Source organism: Aricia agestis, chromosome 1 (genome assembly GCF_905147365.1).
Source record: "Aricia agestis chromosome 1, ilAriAges1.1, whole genome shotgun sequence".
NCBI lineage: Eukaryota > Metazoa > Arthropoda > Insecta > Lepidoptera > Lycaenidae > Aricia > Aricia agestis.
The window spans coordinates 9271102-9282899 of record NC_056406.1 but is presented as its reverse complement, the minus strand read 5'-3'; the positions used below and the strand labels follow the sequence as shown (position 1 = coordinate 9282899).

The following is an 11798-nucleotide window of genomic DNA, read 5'->3' as shown; positions in this document are numbered from 1 at the left end:
GCTCAATCGTCTTGTTTCTTTCGTTAGCACTTGGCAGGGCGACGTCATCGTTATTCTTAATTTAGATTTTACATAACTGTCTCAATGTTGGGTTCGAAAATACATAATATTTTAACCAGTTGGCATCCATTTTGTTTTCACTGGAAGGAAAAAAATGCATTAAAATTCAACGGCGTAAAGGCCAATCCCAATTCTGATGCCAGAAATGGCTTAGGCTTGCAAAATTAAAGTATTGTGTAAATCATAAACACAAGTAATAAAACATGATTTATTGCACTAGTAAATAAAATACAAACACTTAATACTAAGTCATTTATATAGATGAGAAAAAGAAAAGGGTTGAAAATGGACCCAAGGGTCCCACACCTAGTTTTATTTTGGTTCCATCAGACCTTTTGGAATTAACTTCTACTTCTACCTTCTACGGGTAAGGAACCCTTAAAAGGGGAAAATTTCTCTCTTTTTCATTATCTTTGTTATCACTTTTTGTTGACGTACATAACATAATGCGAAAAGACTTTTTCCCCAACTGATTACATAATTTATGAAAATTTCAACCCTCTAGCTAACCGTTCTTGAGTTAAAGCCTGGAGACAGACATCGAAGTCTCAGTAATAGGGTCTCGTTTTTACCCTTTGGGTACGGAACCCTAAAAAGCCAAAGTGCCTAGGAGTTTTTTTACGCACACATAAGAAACAACGTAAATAGCAGTATTGCCATTTAAGGTGGAAAGTTTAATCCGTAAATTAATATTGCCTATATAATAATATTTAACAGTATATTTTATCTTAGAAGTTTGGGGTTCTTAAGTATTTCTTGAAAGTTTTTCAATCTATATAATACTAGATGTCCCGCGCGGCTTCGCCCGCGTAAATTAGGAATTTCACAGAAACCGTACATTTTCCCATAAAAATAGCTATAAATACTCCTTTCACGTGGTCTACTCTATATAAATGCCAAATATTACTATAAAAATTGCTCCAGTAGTTCGTGAGATAAGCCCTTTCTAATTTTTTCCACGTTTTTACCACATTTTTCTGAGTTTCTTCGGTCGTATTAGTCTTAGCGTGATAATATAATATAATAAATGGGGGATGGAGTTACCCGCGTCCGTAGGACTTACCACCTTCCCCCGGGTGGTGCTAAACGGGTAACAACATGGGGGCTTGTGCGCGGAAATAGGTCGCGGAGTTACATTGTGGGGGCGGTCTCGCGCAGCCATTACATGGCCGTTGTGGTATCGTCTCTGTAGTGTGGCTCCGCACCGTGGTTCTGAGTACAAGCCTTCATGTCAAGAACAACGCCGAGTCTCAGGCGGCGGTCAAGTAACCTGATCAACCAGCACAACCAGCTGGGCTGTTAGTGTAGGTAGGAAATGACCAGCACAACCCGTTATCTCGTGGTCATGTTTCGCGAGACCGGGGGCCTTAGCTTAACCGCCCGGGTCGAGAGGTAGAAAGCCTCAATAAAAAATTACTCCAATCCTACGGTGAGTTACGCGCCAATAGGATGCATGGCTGGCGGAAGGTTCAGTCACTAGCGGACAACCTCGGTGGACCTGGCAAACACCGTTGAACTGCCTTCTAGGGGGAAAGGGCGTCACCCTCCTAGCGATCATATACTTCGACCCTACTCGTGGGAACAACATGATGAAAGAAACTAATGAACAAACAAAACCCCCAGAAAAAGCACTTGTGCAACAAATATTTCACCCAGCACTTTTCACTCGACCTCGGTCCTCCTCTCTTAGCAACATCTCATCAACCAGACCTGAAAATGAGCACAACCCTCGCAGTGAAATTATTGACTGTGACAATGATGATCCACAAACTACTACAGCAAATATTGACAATTTACCACCACCATGGCAAAGAGTGCCAACTATAAGAGGCACAAAAAGGAAGAAAGTCTCGACACCATCCCCTGAAAAAATAGACCTGTCAAATAGCTTCAGTGGACGTCCAACAGATGAACAAGAAGTCACGGAAGATATCAAGAAAATTCCAAAACCTCCACCCATAATCTTATATGGCATAGAAGATCTTAAGAAACTTACAGAAGTCCTAGAAAATGTCGTTAGCAAAACTGACTTTACTTATAAAATAGTAAACAAAAATCAATTACGGATTTCCTGCACTAACGTAGAAACATACAAGAAAGTTATAGATACTGTTAGAGAAAAGGGCCTTATAGGACACACATTTAACAGGAAAGATAAGCGACCATACAGGATAGTGATTAGAAACCTACATTACACAACACCTCTTAGCATTATCAAGGATAATGCTAAGAGGTGTTGTGTAATGTAGGTTTGTGTAATGTAGGCTAGAAAGCACAGGCAATACTGTTGTTGGTGAAATTATAAACGCCAAGTATGGCCCTGAAAAGAAACCGACCTCTACTTTCTTTGCCAACTTAGCTCAAGGACCGAATAACAAGCTAGTAAAAAACCTGAAATACATATATCACCAATCCATAATAATAGAAGATCCACGTAAACAAAAGGCAGTTGTTCAATGTCAAAGATGCCAGCAATATGGCCATACAAAAAATTACTGTATGAGACCGTATCGATGTGTGAAGTGTGCACAACCTCATAAAACTGCAGACTGCCCAAAAATTGATCGCAACTCTCCAGCTCAATGTGCTCTGTGCCTTGGTGATCATCCAGCAAATTATAAGGGTTGTGAGGTATATAAAGAAATACTATCCAGAAAATCCATCAAAACTGGCATCAACCGAAAAACAAATCTCACAAGACCTGCTAATCCGAATATTGAATCATTTGCAAACCCGAATATTGAGACATTTGAAAAAAATGTCTCTACAGACGACAATAATGCCAAAAACCGTCGACAGTATAATGAAGTCTTGAGAGGAAACAAAACCGCAGAACGCGAAGGCGAACCCACAACAACACCTACAATTGAAAAAATGTTCCTGAAGCAAACTGAAAAAATGGACCTTATCCTTCAACAAATGAGTACTTTAATTAGCCTCATAACAACACTAGTCTCGAAAATAACAAAATGACCTCCCTCAAAATAGCAACCTGGAACCTGGACGGATTGTCACCGAATAAAGACCAAGTTGAAGTCCTGCTGCACACACATGACATTGATATATTACTTGTTGCAGATACCCATTTCACGTCCAACAGCAGTGTCAAAATAAAGAACTACCAAATATATGCCACCAACCATCCAGATGGCATGGCACATGCAGGTGCAGCAGTGATTATAAAATCTAACATCAAACACAGCGAACATCTGCAGTTCAAAAAAGCACACATTCAAGCTGCTACTGTTGAAATAAAAGATCGAAATGAAACATTCAATGTCTCTGCTGTCTACTGCCCTCCCAAACATGCAATAACTGAAGAACAGTATGAGGAACTATTTAATCACCTTGGACCGCGATTCATAGTTGGGGGTGACTGGAACGCAAAAAATGTACACTGGGGCTCCCGACTAACAAATACTAGAGGAAGAGTCCTAAAGAAAAGCCTGGATAAGAACAAACTTACCACGATCTCAACAGCAGAGCCCACAAACTGGCCCAGTGACCCAAATAGATTACCAGATGTGATATACTTTTTTATCATCAAGGGTATAAGTTCTGTAAATCACTGCATAGAGACATGCCTGGATGCTGACACAAATCACGTTCCAGTCCTACTAACCATCGGTACTACAGCGTTAAAAGTGACAAGAACACCGAAGCTATATAATAAGCGCACAGACTGGTCGTCCTTTCGGGAACTTATACATGACAAGCTGGACCTAAATATAGCTCTAAAAACAGAAGCCGATATTGATCAAGCTGCAAAAACCATCACCACAATGATACAAAAATACTGCTGGCACTGTACACCAGCAAGTAACGCGCTTCCACCGAAAAGAAAAGTATATTCTGAAAACATTAGACAGAACATTAAGGAGAAACGTAGACTGACGCGTGTGGCATATAAGTAGACACTCTATAGATAAGGCAGCACTTAACAAAGCAGCTAGAGAATTAAAAATCCTAATTCAGGAAGCCAATGATACGGCGATAGAAACTTACCTAGAAGGACTGACTGCAACAAAGGATACTGACTATTCACTCTGGAAAGCCTGCAAAAATTTTGATAGACCCCTGCATCATAAGCCGCCACTGAGATTGCGAGACGGAGAATGGGCTAAATCGGCGAAAAGTAAAGCGGAACTATTTGCAAAACACTTAAGCCAAGTGTTCAAACCAAATGACCCGTCGTCTGCTGCTGACGAATCTGATATTGATTTAGTCCTTAATCAAGACTTCCAGATGGACCTTCCACCTAGCCCAGTAACACCCCGCGAAATCCAAAGAAACATCAAGTCTATGGATAATAAAAAAGCCCCTGGATTTGACCTAATTGACAAGAAGGTTTTAGAGGAACTACCACGCAAAGCTATAGTGTTTTTGACATTGATTTTTAACGCCATGCTGAGAGTAGGGTACTTCCCTGACCTGTGGAAAGTATCTCAAATAATTATGATCCTTAAGCCTGGAAAGCCTCCTCACGAAGTTACCTCCTACAGACCCATTAGCCTGCTGCCGATATTCTCGAAACTGTTTGAGAAATGCCTGCTTCAAAGACTGATCTCTGAAACATATAAGAAGTCAATAATACCCGACCACCAATTTGGCTTTCGAAGTAAACATTCAACTATAGAACAAGTCCATAGAGTATGTAGGAGAATTAGAAAGTCTTTTGAACTCAAAGAATATTGCTCATCGGCATTTCTTGATATACAAGCAGCTTTTGACAAGGTGTGGCACAAAGGGCTGTTATTTAAAATAAAGTCCTACTACCCCACACGTTCTATGGAATTCTCAGATCTTATATATCTAACAGAATTTTTCAAGTAAGAGAAGGCGACTCTACATCTCAGTTTTACAACATAGAAGCAAGTGTGCCTCAAGGATCGGTACTTGGACCCTTCCTCTACCTTATCTTTACATCTGACTTACCTGAAACATCCAATGTCACCACCGCCACCTTCGCTGATGATACTGCTCTTATAGCTTCCAACAAATGCCCAATTAAAGCTTCACAAGCGCTACAAGCAAGTCTGCTTAAGGTGCGAAAATGGCTATAAAAATGGAGAATAGCTGCAAGTGTCAACAAATCGGTTCATGTCACATTCACCCTCCGTAAAGAAGATTGTCCACCTGTCTCTCTAAACGGCACACCGCTGCCACACAAAGACACTGTGAAGTATCTGGGAATGCACCTAGATAGAAGACTAACTTGGAAAAACCACGTAAAAGCCAAAAGGGACGAAATTAACTTCAAAATCAGGGGCCTAGATTGGCTGATAGGCCGAAACTCCAAACTGTCTATGGAAAATAAGATTCTTGTGTACAAAACAGTGATAAAGCCAATCTGGACATATGGCATACAACTCTGGGGTTCTGCCAGTGCTCGCAACCAATCCACCATACAAAGAGTCCAAAACAATATACTCAGACAGGCATCAAATGCACCATGGTTTCTCAGAACATCAGAGCTACACGATACTCTCAACATGCCAACAGTAAAAGAGGAGATTACTGCCTATAATAGCAAATACAAATGTAGACTCCAGAACCATCAAAATGTTCTAGCTGGACAGCTAACAATCCCAGAAATAAAACGTCGTCTAAAAAAGAGACGAGACATATTTGACCAGGACAATCAGTGATATGACTGACTAAATAATAAAGGGATGTATTCCACTGGGACTACCACCCTACACTAAGAAGCCAACATCCCATCTGCTTATAGCCTGAAGGCTGATTGCAAGATTCACGTAAAAATATATATATATATATATATATATATATATATATATATATATATATAATATAGCCTATAGCCTTACTCGATAAATGAGATATCTAACACTGAAATAAGTTTTTAAATCGGACCTTTAGTTCCTGAGATTAGCGCATTCAAGCAAACATACTCTTCAGGTTTATAATTTATTAAGTACAGATTTTTTTTAATTATCGCTTGACAAACTCGAGCCTCGATCTAAAAGACTATGAAAAGGCTCATAATCATGGGACGATGCATGGTATAATATTATGGTAGTGATGATGATGATGATGAATGTAATTTGCATAGTAGCTATATGCTTTCCGTTCTTAAAACAACGCCGAAACTCCCAAACTTATATCTATAAAGAATCAGGAGTTCTCTCAGCACCTTCCGAACCACGGTATACCAGGTATACCTCGGTGCAAAATCTTACTTGTTTGTAGCATATGCTTAGAATACTTCTCACGAAACCGAAGTCACCACATGTTTCCCCATAAATTTTGAGGAGTTCCCTCGATTACTTATGGATCCTTCATCAGATCACCACTTTTGTGAATATAATACCAAATTGGGATGATACCCTACATACCAAAAGAAAATTTTTGAAAATGGGTTAACAAACGGCAGACTAATCGTTGAACATAGGAAAACGAACATAACACTTCCCCCATTTTGAAAGTCGGTTAAAATTGTAGCCTATGTGTTATTCTGATGTATAAGCTATATTATTGTAAAGTTTCATTAAAATCCGTTCAGTAGTTTTTGCGTGAAAGAGTAACAAACATCCATACATCCACACATCCACACATCCACACATCCATACATCTATACATCCATACATCCAAACAAACTTTCGCCTTTATAATATTAGTAGGAAGTAGGATTTAATTACAAAACTAGAGATCGCCCAATGGTCGAAAATCGACCTTAGCTTCAACGACATTAGGACTACTACCTATATTTTGTAAAAAATATTGACTTTATCATTTTTTTTTCAACTCTTGTCTCTGGGACTTAGCTGATCTTAGACTGGCCGTGTAAGCATTGTCTAATAGTATCTTAGATTCACTAAAAAAAACTATAATCCATTTTCAATTTGTCAACTTGTTGTCAACAGACTTCAACCATAAATAGAGTATAATTCGTACGTATAGGCTTGTCACTCAAAAATCTGTCATTTCTCATGTGTGTGTGTTGTAGTGTGTGTAATGTTTTGTTTGTTAAAAAAATGTATGATAAAATCATAATTTCAAAATAATATTAGTTCGATGCACTCCTTCACCATATAAACTATAACTGTGCAAAATTTCATGCACCTACGTTTCCCCATTTTTCATAAAAAGGCTTACAAAGTTTTTCGTTCACGTATTAATATTATGATACTTCGCTTAGATACTGTTACGAGAAAAGTATCAAAGGTATTATAAATAAGGAATGCTGTCAAATAATAATAACTAGTATTGAAGACTAGATTAGATTTATTGTTTCCTTGTAATTTTGTAATACAACATTGTAATACATTTTGTATTTTTTAACAAATTAATTAAGGACATGAATAGTTGAAGTGAGTAAGTAACATTTTGAAAACTGCCTTTTTTGCAATTAATAGAGACTTCAGGACCGGGAAAATGTTTTTAAAATAAAAAAAAACGGTGGATTTTATGTATAGCTATTTATATAAGCTAGATGATGAAGTGGGTAAGTTAAGAGCGTGACTTAGGTACCCAAAATTGTCAATTTTATATTTCATTTTTATGCTTGCAAAAAAGCCCCGCATTGTTTCATTTTCTAAACATAGATACTACAATAGATGACGCCCACAACTCCGTTGCGCCAAAATCAGTTTATCGCACGGGGACCGTACATTTTTCCGGGATAAAAAGTATCCTATGTCTTTTCCCAAGACTCAAAGTATCTCCATGCCAAATTTCAGCAAAGTCGGTTAAGCGGTTTGGGCGTGAAGAGGTAACAGACAGACAGACACACTTTCACATTTATAATATTAGTATGGATTATATTTCCAAGAATTTGATCTTATATCTTAAAATTTTCTTGATAGAAAAAAATCACAAAAATGCATCAAATTTTCACGAATTTTTCATATATTGCCATAAACGTGCATTAAACTAAGTTAATATTTTAACACATGGTATAAAATTCTATTCTTGAGACACTGACCTAGTGGATTTTTAAAATGTATATTTATCGAGTTTAAGAAAAAACTAACATGGCAATTATTCCGCGTCATCCTATTTCACCTGGCAAATGAAAGACGGGCGTGAGTGTGAAGAGAGAAGGACGATGTTAGATTTTTTAGGGTTAGTCGCCCTCTTAAGCAAGATTTGTTATGTTGTAAAATAGTAGTTTCCCACTTCATCCACTCATGTTTCCAATTAGGGAACTAAATAATTTCTACTTAGCGACATTTGAAATCTGATACTTTCATCTAGAGAATAATCCTTTTAAGGAAATAATATAAATAACACAGGCCCCTGAGTATACTGTAATGGTATTCGTTATTATTTTCAGAAACAAAAATAAAAACTTGCTTACTTAATATACTTAAATTAACCCTCATGTACATACCTAATACTCTATCCTTTACCAAGTATACCTCATAAAACTGAGAATTTAGGCAAAGACAAAGATAATTTGAACACATGCTTGAACTTGTCACATAAAAATATATTATATCCCTGGTAAGGCATAGATTTTCATTGATATAAGTACGACCACAGAAATTGCTTTATAGTTAAATGGCGAACCAACGCGATTTGGTCGAGTTTTGTCAAGTTCAGTAGACAGATTGTGATTAACATCAACAGAACCCGACCGAATAACGTAGATCCACAATCTGTCTAAAAATCTCTGATCAGCAGATCCAGTGAAAATGGTGGCTTACGTATCAATCACTTATGTAGAGTTCTGGCAATCGCCTTTTGCTCTACCACTTAGTACTAAGCGTATTTCTTCGCTGTTCTTTCCTTTTGTTTCTGGTATGAATACAGCCACAAATACGGCTCCTATTAAATTGCACGCCGCGTATACAAAATACACTGTGTATTGTCCATACGCGTTGGATATCGGGGAAAAGATCGCGATGGCAATGCAAGTGGAGAGCCAGGCGTAGGTGACCACCGCTCCCATTACTTTGTTCAGTATCTGTAACAAAAAAAAGTAAATTAATGAGGACAACAAAAACTTGTAATTGAATAGACAGGCCACCGGAGAAAAAACAGGTAAAAGAAGTCCCGAAGTAGAGTTCACCGTTCACGATTTTATTATTTCGTAAGGGTCATATTTTCACTTAATTATCTAATTACAACGTTTTTTTTAAATAGGTAGGTGAGTATTTAAAATATACTAGACGATGAACTTAAAATACACTTTAAATTACACTAGAAACGACTCCGCGCTAACCCGGTGCAACTTAAAATTATACTCTGACAAACGCAGCATCATTCACCTCGTCTTCTTGTGAACTGACGTCTTGTGCGACCTACTTGTTTACCAAGAATATGTTATTTGTGCGAACGAATTCAAAACAACTGCGTTTTTCATTTTTATGACGGCATTGTTATTGTAAAGGTTATTTACCTGGAAGTGGAACATTTCTGTGGTAATGAGATAAGGTATGGGCGAGAGAGCCCCCGCGAAGGCTGTGACGGCTGATATCATTGCGACGACAGGCAACCATCCTGGGATACTCCCCCCTAAGTGCTGCACCAACATCCCTCCACCTAGTGTCGCCATAGAAACTGCTATGACGCAAAAAGCGCCAATCGCTAGTACCTGGAAATATTTTTAACGTTATTTTTGACTTTTCTAAAATAGGAAAATAGGAATCCTATTTTTAGATTTTAGTAATAGGTATACCTTTAAATGCCGAACGTTTTAAATACCTATGAATTTTTGATCACTTAGTAACATTATTAAAAAATACCAATCTTCTAAATATTCAGGAAGTAGGTAACTTTTAATAAATATTATACATTGGAAATATTACCTTCCTCCTGAATCTGTCAATGATGACGGTGAGCAGTATAGAAGCAACGATCATCACGATCGGTAGACTCAGGGTCTGCAGCTCCGGGCTAATGTCGTACTCCTCAGTGGAAGCCAAGATGGCGGATGCATAGGTAAGGATGGTGAAGGTGCCGTTCAAAGAATAGAACGTGAACATAACAAACATTATGATAACTCCGCGTCGCCAGGACTTTTCTTTCACTGAAAAGAAAATGTAGGCTTTATTATTAGAAAGAAATTTGGTAAAGAAAAAAACATTTACGGTTTATTTTACTGAATTTACATACGCAAAAAGGTTTTATAATTTTGGGAGGCATAATGAGTCACTACTTAATTTCTACTTACAGATGCTTATCATGGACACAGCTGGTAGAGACTTGAAGAGAGCGTCCTCGTTCCTCATATAATCTATTTCGTTTTGGACGACTTTCTGATGTTGATCCATTCCTCTGAGACTCGCTATGGTTTGGGCTGCTTCCTAAAAAAACATGAGATAGTTTAATCACAATCTTTACTACACAGAAACTTCAAAAGTTTAGCGCAATTACTTAACAAAAATTAAAATTATTTTCAAAGAATCTTACCTCCATTTTTCCCTGTTTCACCAGGAATACAGGAGACTCGGGAGCTTTAATCATCAACACCGCCGCGAATATCGGCAATCCGACGCTTAGCTGCATTACCGTGTAATATTCTAGGTACGCTCCCATCAAGTACATGCTAAACATTCCGATGTTCTGACTGAGAACTATCAGGGAACTCAGTACCCCTCTCGTCTCATCTTGACTTATTTCCTTCACGTACATCGGTACAACGTTAAAGATTCCACCAGCTGAAATTCCTGATAAAATTCTCGCAGCAATGATGGATGCGGTTGAAGAATTTACGATTCTTAAGATCCACGATAGCTGAAAGCAGATATTATTTCTAATGAAAATGCTATATATATAGAACTTGAAGAAGCTATTGGAAATCTCTTGGAGCCAAACATTGGACAAAAACCTTCAAATGTAGTAAAATAATTAAGGTAATCTTACCGCTTGAGGCAACGACAGGAGGATTACGCTTCGCTTGCACCCGTATCTTTCGGTGATATATGAAAAGATGAGCACTCCGAAGACAGCAGCAAAGCTCATGGCACTGGCTATCCAGGTAAGCTCATTGTCGGACAGCGCCTTACCAGTTGGGGATGAGTCGGACTGTAAGAGTTTGGTTATGGGCGACACCCAGCCGCTTTCCAGCCCGTAAGACAGCGTTGTCATGTTAGCTGTAAAAATGCAGCAAATTAAAATCCCGTAATAGTTTTTACGGGTATAGAGTCGATTTGATCTATGCTGTCATTTTACTGAAACACGACGTATACAAAATACTTTACAAAATAGGCATAATAAAATCTACAGGATAACAGGACTCAACAAAAACTGCGCAGATTAAAAAAACATTTGAAAGTAAAAAAATAATAATAAAATATTTTTTACCCAATAAAGCAAACATGAATTGCCTGTACGAATGACCCTCCTTCTTTCTTTGTTCCATGACCATAGCGAAAGATTTCAAATATTATAATCAAAGTTTTTAGTCCAAAGAAGTGAACACTCCAACTATGTGGCTCGTAGTGCGAACAATACAATATATAGAAATAAGGAATGACCAGTCACCTAAATAATTAAAGCAGCAGATGAAAATATGATAACACCAACTTGCGTCATTAAAAGTATACAAGATGTTCATCGATTGTTTCTAGAACTTTGGGGTCATCTTGTAGCAAAGCCTATAAGCGTAGGATTCTGAAAAAGTTGGCAAAGACTCCTAAAATCTCGTATAGATTTTATAGACGTTGGTGTTACGCGCGGCCCAATCGCAAGACAAGTTTTATTCATTGTGTGAAATTGTGTAATGAGACTCGTGGTTTGGATCATGAGGTACCTATGCAGTTCTATGAAGG

At 38.0% G+C, this 11798-nt stretch overlaps 1 protein-coding gene across 2 annotated transcripts; it reads right to left on the bottom strand.

Annotated features, from left to right (window-relative positions):
• Window positions 1–33: 33 nt before the first annotated feature.
• Window positions 34–11437, bottom strand: LOC121726747 (facilitated trehalose transporter Tret1-like). 2 transcript variants are annotated; one of them, XR_006035575.1, is made up of 8 exons: window positions 11332–11437; window positions 10891–11120; window positions 10438–10761; window positions 10199–10331; window positions 9834–10054; window positions 9425–9619; window positions 8414–8989; window positions 34–140 (listed from the first exon to the last, which is right to left on the bottom strand). XR_006035575.1 is itself a non-coding variant. In XM_042114225.1 (7 exons), exons 1-7 carry the CDS (start codon window positions 11393–11395, stop codon window positions 8741–8743), a joined length of 1416 nt encoding a protein of 471 aa, XP_041970159.1. In that variant the 5' UTR covers window positions 11396–11437; the 3' UTR covers window positions 8181–8740. The 2 variants fall into 2 exon arrangements, 1 of the variants encoding a protein (XP_041970159.1); XM_042114225.1 differs by lacking the exon at window positions 34–140 and having other exon boundaries at window positions 8181–8989.
• Between the last annotated feature and the right edge of the window lie 361 nt (window positions 11438–11798).